General features: G+C 40.0%; 1 protein-coding gene across 1 annotated transcript; it reads left to right on the forward strand.

Moving 5' to 3' along the window:
• The first annotated feature begins 1,726 nt into the window (after positions 1-1,726).
• LOC114434049 (guanine nucleotide-binding protein subunit alpha-11-like) lies at positions 1,727-13,774 on the forward strand. Its single transcript, XM_028402891.1, has 8 exons — positions 1,727-1,978; positions 2,264-2,440; positions 5,794-5,978; positions 6,275-6,429; positions 7,434-7,562; positions 8,262-8,391; positions 9,160-9,313; positions 11,439-13,774. Exons 2-8 carry the CDS (start codon positions 2,290-2,292, stop codon positions 11,642-11,644), a joined length of 1,110 nt encoding a protein of 369 aa, XP_028258692.1. The 5' UTR covers positions 1,727-1,978; positions 2,264-2,289; the 3' UTR covers positions 11,645-13,774.
• Positions 13,775-15,921: the final 2,147 nt, after the last annotated feature.

The raw sequence follows: 15,921 nt of genomic DNA on the forward strand, positions 1-15,921 counted from the left end.
GACTGCAAAAATAACTAGCCTGTATTATGTTAAGCCATTGTTCCCCACACTGTACTGTACATCACTGATACGCTCCTTTCATATACACCTCTTTTGCTCTTTCACCTCACCTTGTTCCCATGGCAATGCAGAGCTCAGGTGATCTCAATATCTGAAACCATGAAAGCCTGTACAAACCGGTCCAACCAGCTGAGACAAAAGATTGACATCCAAATAGCAGCCAAGGAGGTGTGACAAAATACCCGCTGTACACTTCAGGTGTGCTTGGAAAACTTGCTGCACTGTGAGAAATCACTCTGATATTACATGTAGTTCCTGCGGGGGTTTTGGATGTGTGTGTAGTGGCCTATTACTTGTACTGATGATGAGTATATAATTTATAGTAGCATTGTATTTTTATTATACTTTTTAAAATGAAAATGTATACTGAGGAAATAAACTTCATCTGACAAAAAGTAGACAACAAGGAAGGGAAGTTACATTCTAATTTGTAAGTCTAGGATTTTATTCATGCTCCTAAATGAAGCAAGGAGAGACTCTGAAGCAGCCGAAACTTTATCTGCGGGCGCAGCGCACCCATTAACACTGTCAAGCCAGACACATGGAAATATAGTTAACTTCCGGTGCAATCTTTTCAAAGTAAGACTATCCCATGATAAGGCCTTCGAATCCTTTGTAGATTTATGAGTTTAATTTTAAAAAAATATATAATAAAATTTAGGTTTACTTTAGTTTAATCCTGCTGACATACTGTACCTTATACTGACACTGACCAAGGCTTCAGGTGGTGAAATGGCCACATGATGCCATTGTAGCTTATTTAAAATGTGGCCAACACATCCTGGTTTTTTACATATCTCACACAGTTACACAGTATAATGTACTCACGTTGTATGTGTGTCATGGCACCAACCCAGCTGCGAGACTTGTGACCTGCTTGTTTACTTTGGAACAATATACCCAAGGTGTGGTCAGTATCAACAATAAACCATATACTGTCTGGGCAGGAAGGTGTTGCTGCTGTGCACACTGTGGACTTAAGCCTGTTGCACCTTTAGTCACAGTGTAATCAGTCACGTCACAACCGAGACAGGAGTTGTTGGCAACTTACACAACAGTAAAAATACAAATAAATACTGTAAACTTGATGATTAAATGAAATGACTGTTGATCATCTCATTGGAAAAAATAAGTCAATCAAAATAATGATATTAATTTTGACTTTTTTTTGCAAAATTGGTTACTATTTTTGTTTAAAACAAAAGTAGGCTACACTTAGTAAGTTTCCAATATGTGGAAAAACACATGATATACACACACACACACACACATATATATATATATATATATATATATATATATATATAATGAGTATTAGATACTAATCCTAACAAATAAAATAACATACTTTAAACACTATAATACAATCCATTGTTACACAGATTTAATCTTAGAATTGTTTCCTTTTCTTTAACAGTGAGAGATTTGTAGTTAGTGCCAGACATGACTCAGTGAAGCAGTACTGTACGTTACCTCATGCCAAAAAGCACAAATGCCAAAAAGCACACGTCACTTCAAAATGAAAAAGCATTACTAACACAAGCAGTGAGTATTTTGCACACGACAAACTCGGAGCTTTTACTTTTTTGGGCACTGCAGCCACACTTCCGGCGCGGCCGCGGTGCCTTTCCGCTGTCTTGCCGCAGCGTCGCCGTGAGCGCATTCCAGTTACAGTGTTTTGAACGGCGGCAGCACATTCCTGTGAAGGCGCGGCGGACTCTCACGGGCGGCAGGTTGTTCTGTATCAGCTGGGGAAATAACTGTGTTCAAACTGCGTACCCGAGCTGGATGAATGACGCCTCGGCGGGAGGAGGTGTTAGCTGTTAGCCGCAAGTTGGAGTGAGAGTGGACACTGTGGAAACATGGACCGTGAGAGCCTGAGTCCGTACCTGCTGGGAGTGTGACACACTGATTGGAGGTAAGCAGATACACCTATTTACTGTACGTTCTGTCTGTGTGTAATGTCCAAACTCCTTTTGAACAAACATGTATTGACACAGCAGCCAAAGTGGATAATGATTATATGAGTAATATAAATAAAGTCTGCCTATTACTATTAGTATATTTAAAACCTGACCACATAATGAAATCTCAGATGTGTCACTTAGGAAGTTAAATAAATAGCCCTTAAATGGACACTGGTCTGCTTGAGTTGACTGTCAAGTCCCTTATCGTCTCATTAAAGCTGATTATCTCTGAACAGTTTACAGATTTGTGTGGTTTTTAGCCATGGCGGGCTGTTGGAGGTGGTGTCGCCGCAGCTGTGTGTGCTGCCTGTCCGAGGAGGAGAAAAAGACCATTGCTGTGGACAAAGAAATCAAGAGGATCCTCAAGAAGCAGAAAAAGAAGGAGAGAAGAGAGATTAAAATCCTCCTACTGGGTCAGTAGTAGCTGCACAGTGCACACACCCAGAGCACCACACACTGCTCCATTTTAATGACACAAACACAAAGAAATCCATAAAGTCGATTCAATTCTAAAGCAGATACAGCCAATACATGACAGTGGAATCTGATAAGACACTATAAGAAACACCCTTCATACAAATTAAACAGCCAGGCCTGTTTGGTGGCCTACAGCACAGTGACACAACTATGTAAGGCATGTGTCACCATGTGAGTATGTGAAGAATGATCCACATTGGTTAAACCTGAAAACTGCACGGCCAGAGGAGTAGCCCAGAAACCTACAGGCCTATATAGCTGCTGGTTTGTCAGCTCAGGACCTGACGGGGAGCAGCAGTGTGTTTACTTGGATGCTTTCATGCAGACACACATGGAGAGATTCCAGGAACAGGATATTAATGAGCTCTAACGGTGGATACTTGAGCTGGATTTAAAAGCTAATATTTCAGTTGACCAAACAAAATAAGGCGATCTAGTTGAAAAATTGCAAACTTTTATCTGTCCTACTAAATTACACTAAATTAACATAATTTTTAGTCATTTATCAACTTCCCAGCAACATATTTCCCATTTGGTAACTAAATGAAGACTATAATCTGTGCTATAGTCTGCCCATTTGTGGTACTGTCATACTTTCCACATGCCTACGTGTAGACAAATATAATCATGAGAGTTGAATGCAAGCTTCAGCATGGATATCAGAGCACCCATGTATCATATGCACCAGAAAACCAAAACAACTGCAGAGGTTGTGTAAAAAGAGCTGTTGCTACCTGCATATTTTTATAATATAAAATAATAAGAAAGTTAAATTCAAAGGTAAATCCAGCCTGAGATGAAGGAAGTACACATAAACACAGAATATAACATCCTGTGTGGTGTCTATCTACTGCATGTACAGAATGTGAACTCTTGACAAACATGAATAACAACAACCCCTGCCTTACTTTGCTACGTGCCTTGCGGGCAGTGCTGAGAGCTCCTTCAGTAATAAAGATGTTATGACATCATCTATACTGATGTAGGCCCGCATACATCTGCAGGGATTCCCACAGTCCTGATACATCTATTTTATTATATCATGTAACCGTACAACATACATTAGCAGTGCTGGTATATCTGTGTTGGCTGACACAGATATACCAGCCACTGATATCATGTCGATGGATCTCAATGTCCAATAGGCAAATGAATCACTTAAGTAATAAATGATAGTTGCGGCCTAGACACACCCTACCAAGCCTGAAATTCAGGAGAGTGATTCAGAAAGGCAGAATTTCAAGGTAATATCTCTATCATACTAATTATAATATAATACAGTTACATAGGAGGATGATTGTTATATTGAATAGATGGAATATTTAGTATCTTTACTACATAAACTGCATTTTACATAAATGCATTTTAATCATTTAGGAAAAGCTGTGCTCCATAATCTCCAGTGACCACTTAATTAAGCCGTTTGTGTTTAATAAGTAAAAGTAATAAACAACAACATCTTGGAATAATAGCTGTGCTGCTGGTTTCCTGGAGTGATAACGTATATTTACAACTAGACGTTTGCTGTCCTTCCGATAACAGCAAACTAAACTGATAAAAACACAGGATGTGTTAGGACGTGGGGAATCCCTACAGTGATGTAAGGGACACATAAACAATAATATTATTTCCAAGTCTTCCTGTATTACTGTGTAGAGTTACAGAAAACAAATGTTGTTGTACCGGAACAGCGCTTGTGAAATGACAGGAAAGTGTTTGGCAGAGTAAAGAGTTTAGATTTCCTCCTGCAGAAAGAATGAAACACATCAAAGGATCAAAAATCTGAAGTGGTGTTAAACTGCAGCCTGTCCTCCTGTCTGTACTGTAACAATACACAAACAGGAACATGTCATGAGATACAGCACAGATTACAGTGCTATAAATATAGTATAATAAAATAAAGGAGAGTATAACATGGCAAGAATATTGACAATAAACTAAGAACATAAATCAAGATTTTAAGAGGTACTTTCCTCCCCATTGACTAAAATATCTGCATGAAGAGCATCCACTTCAGTAGCACCTGTCAGTCACTTTGCTCTTTTGTTGTGGTTAACTAGATTTCCTTTAAGCACTCTTAGCTTTTCATTGTGTAACCACAGACATAGCTGAGAAACAATTGCAGCAGCTTCCTGACCCTCTTTACCGTAAAACCACATTTTTGTGTTTTTAGTTTTGAAGCTAAAAAAAAAAAGCTATTTGATGACTCAACGTCTATTTATTATTTTCTTCTGCATTATGCAGGTTTTGTATTGAGAAAAACAGCTGAGATTTTAATTTCTTTTTAACACAAATGTTTATCTGCTCCTTTAAGCTGAATGTGTAGGTTGTTATGCCCACTTTATGACAAAAACATCACTGGCATATAATCTATTTTTAAAGCTCTTACAGTGAATGTGTTGACTAATAATAAGTTTTAAATATTATTTATTATATACTTGTATTCACAATGTCCAGTTTTAGGAAAACATCTGAATCTTAAGTCTTTTTTGTCCAAAGATTTAACCAACTAAACTATGTAGTTTAAGAAAGAATTATGGCTTTGTTATGGGTTGCCACTGTAATGATTTTCTGTTTGAAATGACCATCAGTGATAGAAATCTATCACTGGATTTCTGATTTCTTCAGTTTTAAACTGCTGTCAGTTCCTTCAGTAGTACACATCTTCATTTGTGTTCAGTCTAAATGTTACACTAACCTTACAGTAATGTTAGCCTGGCTCCAAAAGGGCACAAAGAGAACAAGGACAGAGTCAGATGATGGCACAACAGAGCTTTGAAAGTCAAGCCCTACTCAACCTTCCGTGCTGCCCACACCAAAGCATAGAAAGCCCGAGGGACACCTGGATACAGAGCCTGGTGATGCAAAGGTGCTTTGTTTGTGTGACACACACTAAAAGTAGACAGAAGAGAAGTATCCAGGGATTTTGCTGGGAATTCAAGAAACTAAGAACCAGCTAGAAATCCTAGATGAGTTGAGTGATTTATGCTGTCAGAATTCAGAATGTACTCATTACACAATAACAGGAGTGCTGGCACTTTAAGCACTCCTGTATCTCTAGACACAGAAGAGAAATATGTTAGTGTGGCCCCATGGGCAAGGTATGTAATTAGTGTGTGCTCCAACTCTAAGACCAGCAATACCCCCTACCACAACAATCCCACAACAATCCAACTGTCTCTGAACTGTGGTCTGAATATAGTCCCAAACCCATGAACATCATGAATATATACAGTGTTTAGTGTTTAAGGATTTTGTTAATCATTGTATCTCCCGTTTGTTGCCTCAGGAACGGGTGAGAGTGGAAAAACCACCTTCATTCGACAGATGAGGATCATCCATGGGAGAGGCTTCTCAGAGGAGGACAGGAGGGGCTTCTCCAAATGTATCTTTCAGAACATCTTTACTGCCATCAAGGCCATGACAACAGCCATGACCACGCTCAGAATCCCTTACTCCAACCCAGATAATGAGGTAGACTAACATAACCAGCATGAACGGCCAGTTACACATGAACACTCGTTCATAAACACAGCTGTCAAAACAGGTGTTCAGGCATCAGATCAAGTGCACTCTGGAGTTGTGGTGAAGACTCATCAAACGCACTATAGGCAGCTAGCCTATAGTCTATAAATAGCCGGTGGTATCACCATTAGGTCCTAATTAGACAGAGAATGTGTAGCAGAATGTACTCCTCTGGTTTCAAATGCCTGTAATAGTCACATTCAGTGTTATCCCCACACACTAATCTTCTCTGGCTGTCTTTTCAGATGTATGCCAAGTGGCTGCAGGACGTAGACACGGTGCAAATCACCAAGTTGGAACGTGGATATGTTGATGCAATCCGCCGCCTCTGGGCAGACTCGGGAATGCGGGTCTGTTATAGCCGTCGAAGCGAGTACCAGCTCCTTGACTCCACAGAATAGTAAGTGTTGTACTGGAAGTCGAAGCTGTGCCACACCCTCTGTCAGGGCTGGGAAACACAGGGTATCACATGATGAAACACAAGTCACGGCAGGTTGCCAAGCATGATATCACAACACAGGAGTCAATGATGAAGACTAAAATTTATATAGTATATATACCATTCATGCCATGTTTTTTCCATTATTCCAAAAGATCTGAATACCTAACAAAAACCTACATTTGATAGGTGATTGGTTAAATACATTCATTTAGAAAAATCTTAAATATTTACACACTTAGTCCAGCAGTTGTCAGAAGGAGCAGCCTCCCTAGGTGTGGCCACCATGACTTCATGAACATCCCTAGGTTATTCCCTGGTTCTGGGAAAACATTTTTTTATTGTTGTTTTTTTACATATCATGGCAGTGTGTATTAATCTAGAAGGTAATCAACAGATTGTGTGATGACTTTGTTCACAAAGAGCTCCACAGAGAGACTGGTAATTACTGTCTAACTATATTGAATAAGAAGCCTGTTCTGCAAGACTAGCTGCCATACTTTAAAACAGGTGGCATAAAACTACATGAAGAGATTTAAAGTAACACACTAGGTGCGAGCCTCGTGCTGAGAATGTCTCAAGTGTCACGGAACAAAGCCTGGCCTCTGTTTTCTCTCTTTTCTATTTCTGCTCTGGTCTGTGTTTACCTGGCTGCTCGATCATGGGGGTTTGGGCACGATAAGGGACGGCCAGTCAACGTTTGCTAATGACAGCTTGTATCAACACAAGCCATAAAGCCGTCATCTGTACACAAGCTGATGTGGACTCAATGCGCTCCCTTCTTGTAATTTTAATCAGTTTTTTTTTCTTCATCATCACTAATTCATCATACATCTTGTATCACTTCAGTTTGCTCTACACAGTCAAGGATGCAACAGAAGCAAACAGAAGCAATATGTTTTACTAGAGGTCTCTTGCAGTGTCAAAAACTGCTGTAAAACTTTCTCCTTCTTTCTGTCTTTCAGCTACATGATGAATCTGGACCGCATCTCCGCCCCGGAATATATCCCCACAGAACAGGATGTGCTGCGAGTTCGATTCCCCACCACGGGTATCCACGACTATTCCTTCACCATCAAGACCATCACGCTAAGGTGGCCAATCCTCACATTACCAACCTCTCACAGGGACAAATCCAATACCCACAGTATTCACTGCGCTGTGAAAAAAATACTATTGACTCTCAGAGAGGCTTTGTCTGCTCACGCCTGTTTGGACGCAACAGGATCACATTTCTGATTGCCTCTCTACAGAGCACCTGCTAGGAAGTGAGGTGTTGCTTTGTGTGTTTTATTTTCTGTCTGCTAAGCGGACTACAGAGATCCAAAGTTCACTTTACGAGGAACACTGTGTTCTCAAATGAGATAATAGCTGTTAAAACAGTAAAGTGTCATCTACATCATTTAATGGCAAAAAAAATCATTTGTGAATCAACCAGTAATGAATATCTAGATATGATTTAAAAGCATGTTGTTGAGTGTGGGGAACATTTCCACTTCTTACCCAGCTTATCAGAGCCGTCTGTAAGCAACAGGACAATAGATAATGTTATTTTTCGACCTTAGCACACTGAGTTTTGATGACAACTGAATCAGCTAAGATTAGATGATAAAAGATGGAACTAGAATAAAAATCTCAGCATACATTTTTCAGACCAGGTAACTCAGGGACTTTTGTAATTCTTGTTAGTAAAGCCTGTAATTGTTCTGCCTTAATGCTGGTGGTTGAGCCAGAAACCCTTAACATAATGAGTGCAACAAATTCCTCTAACTCACCTTTCATCTTGTTTTCAGAATTGTGGATGTTGGCGGTCAGAAGTCAGAGCGCCGGAAGTGGATCCACTGCTTTGAAAATGTCACCTCCCTCATCTTCTTGGCTTCCCTGAGCGAGTACGACCAGGTCCTGGAGGAGAAAGAGACCATTGTAAGAGCACACATGACTTAATAATCAATCTCTCCAAGTGATAAATTAATCAACATATGTCTGCAACATAGTAAGTGACCCCAAAGTGAATGGTATTATTAGGTCTTACAGATGGGACTGAGATGAAGAATATCAATAACATCATTAATAATTTTATAATCTATTCTGTATTTTACTGGAACAAGACTCAAAGGAGCCATTGCATTGTATTTTGGATCAGCAAGATGCTTTTTAGAGAATTATTTGGGCATCTGAGCAAAAGTTGACTTTTGAAGATGAAGTCAGTAAGACTAAGTCAAGACAACTCACTGCTGTGTTGCTGCTACATATTGTTTATTTAATAAACAAATAAAGCTGTAATATAAGTGAAGTAAATTTTAGTATGTATTTAAATTGATTAAAGCAGCTCGAGGTACAGTACAGGGGGCTTTCCTCCTAGTGCCACAGTAACTGTCATTTCCTCATACCACCAGCAGGTCTCACTCTTGCACAAGAAAGCCTTTCTTGGCATCCGATCGCCTTCTTCCTTCCTCTCATCCTGTAACTAAGCCATTTATCTCTATCAGCCACTTTTTGATCAGCCAGAACAGTATAACCTCCTCAGTGGTACAACTACCACCTCCCATAAACTCCCCTTCTTTCCTATTAAAGACTGCTTCATCCACAGTTGTCACTTTAAACTCATCATTCTTGGGTAAAATCAACTCATCACACTGTGTTATGCTTGCTGCCTCCACAATATCCGACTCTCTGAACTTTTTTCTTTAGAACCGCATGCAGGAGAGTCTGGCTCTGTTCTACACCACCATCCATTCTCCTTGGTTTCACAGCACCTCCATCATCCTCTTCCTCAACAAGACGGACATCCTAGAGGACAAGATCAAAACGTCTGACCTGCAGAGACACTTCCCTAGTTTCACAGGTCAGCTGACCCTGCATGTTTGTTTTTGTTTGTAGAGATTTTGAACAGAAAGGAAAAACAATGTTATGTTTAGCCAGTCAGCACAAGCTCTAGATTGCAGGGCCTATAACTCAACTTTTACTAAGTATTAGGTTTTATCTCCTCTGAAAGAGCTCTTAGAAGGAAAATTCCAGCATTAGAAACAAGGTTGGCAACCACCTTCAAACAGCCTGGTAGCTCCTGCTGTGTAGCACATTTTGATTTTAGCCTCAAAGAGCCACAGGTGACAATATAGATTAAAGATTACAAACCTGCAGAAAACTTTAGATCAAATTCAACAGGTTTGTAGCTGTGAGTCCAGACATGTATGTGCATGCTAGTAGAGGTTCTAACATTCAAACAAGAAATTACAACTGGAGGCTGATCTTCTTTAGCTACGTGTTTGTCTGCCATCAACCAGCACAATTGCAGCTAGTTGTCTGCAGTTTTTTCTCATCACAGTGTAGACACAATCATAGCCGACATATGAGAGTTGTGATGTTGTTTAGCTCCAGCCAATTTCTGTCATCTCATTACATCCTACTGCACCAGAAAGAAACGTATCATTTTCAAAAAATACATATAATATTGTGTTGCCTGAAAACTTTCCCTCCAATGCTGTCAACACCTTCATTCCTTCCTTCATTCCTTCCTTCCTTCCTGAGTTACAAATGAGTTACAAATGAGTCACTTCAGGTAGTGTGCTTAATGATGAAACTGCAGCCTTTAGCTCTGCTGGTGTGAAAGACTGTAGAGCATCATCCCCCACCCCACCAAACCTCCCACCACTGCCACCCTCTCTCACTCCGTTACCCATGGCAACTGCAGACAGATACTGTGCTTCCCGCAAGCTTTGCACCCCCACCCCAATACCCCCAGGTGTAAACATGTGGAGTGTGTATCTGTGTGCATGCAGAGGGGGAATTAGTAACTGCAAGCGAATAATCTGCACACGTGTGTATCTGTAGTGTGCCCACTGTGTTTTACCACTAGCATTAGCAGGGTAAAATAATGACTCACACAGGGTCAATCTCCTTGATGTCAATTTAACCTTAATGACAACTGTGAGCAGCTCCCACCACTGGCTGCTATTTGCTTGTAATGCTCGAGTGTTCCTGCGTGGAGACACGTCTTACTCCATCTACATCTAAAGGCTGTAGATATTAAATAGACCTGCTGTCTTGTTCAAGACTAGACTAGACTGTAAAGATTAAAAGCAATTTTATCACAATCAAACAATTCTTTATAATTGCTTACAATTTTTTTTAATATATTATTTGCAGCTTTTTAACTTAGGGCTACCATAAAACTATTACTTTTAATTAATTATTCTTCCAGGTCACTCGCTGCTATCAATAATACAAAAAATGCAAATAAAAATGACAAATGATTAAACAATTTAATAATCAATCTACAGTCATTTGGTAATTGCAGATTAATTTTCTGTTGTTGCAGATGCTATTTAATTTCAGTGTACACTGAAAATATTTGGCCTTTTTACTGAAGGTCTGAAAAAGAACCACAGCTTCTAGCAATAAGTCCGATTGTAGTTTTCATCCATATCTGTTTCATGTAATACATGTAGTCCAGTGAGCTTTATGTATGTAAATAAATAACAAACAACCCAAAACAACTACAACACCTAAAAACAAGCCAAACAGATTTTTATTTTTACCAAGAACCTCTCTAAGCATTTTGTTTCACTGAATAATAATTAAATTAAAACAACTATTGGCTGCGCCTCATTGTTGGACTCCTTCTCAGGCCTCTGATGCTCTATGTTTTAATCAGACAGGAACACCAAACCACCCTGATGACCTGAAAAGAGGAAGTTTATCACTGAAAATGTAAACTCGATTAAAACTGTGTATAGTCCTCTTTGGTCATTCTACTGTGACATTAATTTTACAAGGCAACATGCAGTATACTATAATAGATTTACTTTCATTTACTGCTCTGATTCTTCGGGTAGCATTATGTCATGCTCATATAAAATTTCCTTCCTTCTGTCCATCTGTCTTTATTTATCTTCTGTCAGCCATTTTAATTGACCCACATTCATATTTTCCTTTGTCCATTTCCATCCTTCACCTCCCCTTTGTAACAGGCAAGAGTCAAGATCCCGTCGAAGCCAAGAACTTCATTCGCAAGCTGTACGAGCAGCAGGCCATCAACCATGAGAAGAGGGAGGAGCGGAAGACTCTGTACCCACACTTCACCTGTGCCACAGACACCAACAACATCCGCACAGTGTTCAGTGATGTCAAGGACACAGTGCTGCTCAAGTCTCTCAGGGACTATGGAGTTATCTGAACGATTCCTGAAAACCAGGAGGACGATAATGCACCTTGTGTCTCATTGGATTATTTACTGTACGAGTGAAGGACAAACTGTGATTCCAGGCCTGCCCTTCCCTCCTCCTCCTCCTCTCCTTCATCAGGTGGTAATAAAGAACCAGATGAAGAGAGATACTTTTCTCTCACCTCTGCCGTTATGACTATTTCATTCTCTCCTCTTCCTCTCATATAGAGGATTGTTTAGGGAGTGTGGAAGACTGTGTGATTGTTGACCACAGAACGAGCACCCAGTAATCACCCTCATTTCTCTCAGCTAGTGGCTTTTTTTCACAGTTTTGATGTTTTTTTTTAAAGATGAAGAAGTGTTTGGGTCATACAGTGACTAAATTGATCCATAATTGAAGAACGAGCAGAGATGCTATGAAGTGCTATGCTGCCATAAACAGAGTAATGACTTTTACAAGTGGAGATGGGGCCCCGCATGGGTGAGCCTGTCACACACATTTTGAGTGCTTTAGGTGTGTCTACCAGGTGCATTGGAAGCTCACACTAAAAAATCACCAACAGTAAACACAGAAGGTTTCTATTAAAAGATGTATATAGCTGTATACTGTAGACTGCTGCAGTCTGTACTATTAGACACCACCACAAAGTCCTAGATTGTTGCTGCCCTCCTGTCAGCGTGCCAAAATCCCTATTGATTACTATTATCTCACAGTGGCAATATTTCTTTCATATTATCTGCATTTAGCACATCCTCTCAATCAATTAACTGGCAGAAAGTCTGTGCAGCTGCCATCTCACAGTGCTGTAACATTCTTACATTTGCCTCCAGTGACACTGAAGGTTTTACTAAATGATCTGTTCTGTCCTCTGGCTCAGTGTTAAATTATTAATTATAGATCTTCCTACTTTATTTGTGGAAATACACAGGCTGTGTTTAAAAGAACAACAAAGACCATGGAACAGTAAATTTGTATCTGCAACAGCCAGCCGATGTGAGCAATGAGTCAAAAGAAACAAAGCCAGAAATTCACCTCTTTTCACAGTCCACTTATGCCCAACTATAAAAATAAAAAACAAAATAACCTCAGTTAACTGAACAAAAGGCCAAATTCAGCTCCCCCTTATAAATACATAGAAAATAACAGCAGATATACTTTTTATGATATAAATCTACTGGAGATGGCCAGCGGTCCTTCACCATTCAGAACAGAGGTGGGGCTGCTGCAGGCCACAAATGCTGCGAAGACAAGACATTAATAAATTATTATGAGGCTCAGTGCTCGTTACTAAAGCACAGAACAACAAGTGGGATTTCTGTGGATGTTTCTGAGAGAAAGTGTGACAGCTAGTTAGACTGGGCTCCAGCACAGTGGCATTAAATGGGCTGTTCCTGAGGTCTTTGCAGTCTCAAGACATTTGGAGATGAAAAACATGCCTTACACATAGTTACAACAACATAGTGTAATGGAGGTCGGTTTTGTAATGTGTCAAACATACAACTATCCTACTAACATTTATTCTACTTTTCCGTTAATATATAACGATACAGATGACAGAATATGTTCGATCACAATTTTAAAAGATCACGAGTAACTGAACTCAGAGTTAGTCATCTAGTTCATACTGCAAGTTTCATCTTAGAAAAATGAAAACACTAATTTTGTTATTGGGAATATTTTGATATTGATCAGTGGTGTGAGTGTGCTGAATGTATAACATCAAGAGTCATTAAATGAAGTGACCTTGATGTGAAGCTAAGATTAGTTAGTAGTGGTGGTTTTGGCTGCTGTTTTGTAAATGTGTTCCGAGCTCTGATTAAAACATAGAGCATAACACTTTGCATTCAAATATGGTAGCTATATTACTAAAACTTTACAATGTCTTTGAACATAAATGTGTAATATTACTGTCATTTTACTGATGACTACTGCTTTTGATCGATTTGTAACTGCTGTACTTTTTATTATTGTTGACCAACAGCACATAAACTGTGACTAGAGAGTGTGTTTGCTAGTGAGCTGCTTTTTGGCATTGGGAAGCCTCCTCTCACACGGTGACAGTAAATGACTTTGTGCTTGGGTGGGGGAAGTGGGAAAATATTTTTTTCTAGTTAATATTAAAACAACTTTTGAACACACCAGTCCTTGGCTTGCTCTTTGTTTGTCTACTTGGCAGATATGATTAGAGAGAGTCTCTCCTCGTCTGTCTGCGGGTTGTGTTGTCTCACCGCTGCACTGTGAGGCTCTGTCACCAAGACAAATAAGGTCTCACAGGCAGCAATCGCACACTTGCTGTTACCCGCAGTTTGCAAATTAAAAAAAACGCTGCTGGATATAGGAGTGACACATACACGCTGCACTCATTTCCATAAAACAGTGTGTGTCTGAGAGCAGACTGAAAAGATTCTTAAGTGAGCACAGGTGTCACAGACACAAAGGTCCAAACTTTAACCTGTTTGACAGCCTCACAAAGACAGATAAATGTCTTATTACTACATCTACCTGACAGAAGCGGTAGCTTTTCATTAGTAACAGTGTTACACTTTTCTTTGACTGACAACACAAAGTACATTGTACAGAAGGTTTGACACGTATTTCCATCACAAATAATAATCCGAAAGTTGTGCCATGAGATGCCTTACTGAGAAAATTTCACTCCAATACACACAAACATTTATACACACTAAAGAACACACAGTGGCTGCAACTGGCTGTCTGAGCAGCACACTACAGGACAGAGAGACTGTGATCCTGGTGACTACTTGACATTCTCAAGTGTGTGTATGTGTGAATGAGAGAGACAGGCAGGCAGGCAGAGCTTGCCAGTGTATCTATGCATACAAGAATGTTAGTGTGTATCTGTGCATCTTTGTTCAAGGCAGACAAAAGTGTGTCTGAAACCTCGACTGAGAAAAGTCACATCATACATAGTACGGTAAGTAAATGAATGAATGGTCCTTGGTCAGCAAAGACAAGCCTGTCAGGTCTCTAAATTGGCCATAGCCTATATGTGAATGTAGGTGTGGACGCACAGCAACCTTATCAATATGAGTAATATATTTAATTTATAATCATTGTTTTTCTTGCGAGATAAATGGACCAGGTATGGCCTACAGAATGCATGATGCCTGCAGAAGTCTACAGGCATGGGTTTTTCTCCCCCTAGACGTGATAGGCGAGATGGGTCAACCTATGACCTGTCAAGTATTTTATAAAGTTGCCTGCTCTATTCACTCTATGAGTGACTCAGACGGTCCTTTGTGACAAACGTATTGCTTCACTCAGGTTAAGGGTTAATTCTACAGTATAGCCTGAATTATTTAGCTGTTCTAAGCTGTCAATCATGATGTCGCTCAGTCCCTCCCTACGAAAGGTTTCTTATGCTGAGTAATCTATTGTTTTATCGTCACCATACTTAGTTTAAGAAAAAAAAAACACAAGTTTTGTTTTTACAGAGAGGAAGCTGACATTACTGATTTAAATCCTCTGCATAGGCTCACATTAGTTTTGCAATGAATGCTGGGCTGACATTTAAAATTATTGATTTTCACAGGAGTGTGGTGTGAGTCACTAAAAAAAAAAATCGCCAAAAATTGGCTCTGCTGAGGGCGAAGGGATTTAACGGCAGGTGGGAGGCCAGGCCTCTGTACCCTTTGCTGATAATGAGAGATTTATTTATGTAAATCTCAGAGGACATATCTGTTTTCAGCTACTCCGCTGGAGACCCCTGCTGCGGCACTGATCCAAACCTTACACGTGTTTGCCTCCCCTGCGCGCTGACTAGTGGGTGAGAAGTCCAGCAGCTTCAAGCACAGGTGAGCAAAGCAGAGCAGTGCAGCTAGCTGGTGGGCTTTTTAAAACCCATTTTACTACCTGGTTTGTTGCTATGGACTGCTTCTTTCTGATAAGAGCAGGCCAAAGCTTTCCTCAAAGAAGAAACGACACCTGCTGCATTTATCAAACATGTGCTGTACATACAGATTTTCACACCGCTCCAATCTCAACAATCACCTTCTAGATTAGGGTGTAAAAACAGCCACAATATTGTAAACACCTGTAAAAAATAATGCAACTCAACACAAAGCAGGAGAGTGAAGTTCAAAAGCTCTGGCTGTGTGGTGATTGTTGAAGCTGCAGTTTGTGATGCTGACCTGGATCCCACCACTGCATATTATAAGATGTTGCTGTTATATTCTGTACCCATCCTGTTTCCAGCTCACTGTGTTTTCCGGCGCCTCTTTACAAAGGCATTGCAGCATAAGGATACCAAAAAAAGGTGCTTATCAGC

Source organism: Parambassis ranga, chromosome 4 (genome assembly GCF_900634625.1).
Source record: "Parambassis ranga chromosome 4, fParRan2.1, whole genome shotgun sequence".
Taxonomy (NCBI): domain Eukaryota; kingdom Metazoa; phylum Chordata; class Actinopteri; family Ambassidae; genus Parambassis; species Parambassis ranga.

Excerpts from the sequence above, each read along its gene's own strand:
- LOC114434049 (XM_028402891.1), top strand. The coding sequence starts at position 2,290 with ATGGCGGGCTGTTGGAGGTGGTGTCGCCGCAGCTGTGTGTGCTGCCTG. Across the intron at positions 8,392-9,159 it reads TGGAGGAGAAAGAGACCATT|AACCGCATGCAGGAGAGTCT; the intron begins GTAAGAGCACAC and ends TTTTTTCTTTAG. Across the intron at positions 9,314-11,438 it reads ACACTTCCCTAGTTTCACAG|GCAAGAGTCAAGATCCCGTC; the intron begins GTCAGCTGACCC and ends CCTTTGTAACAG.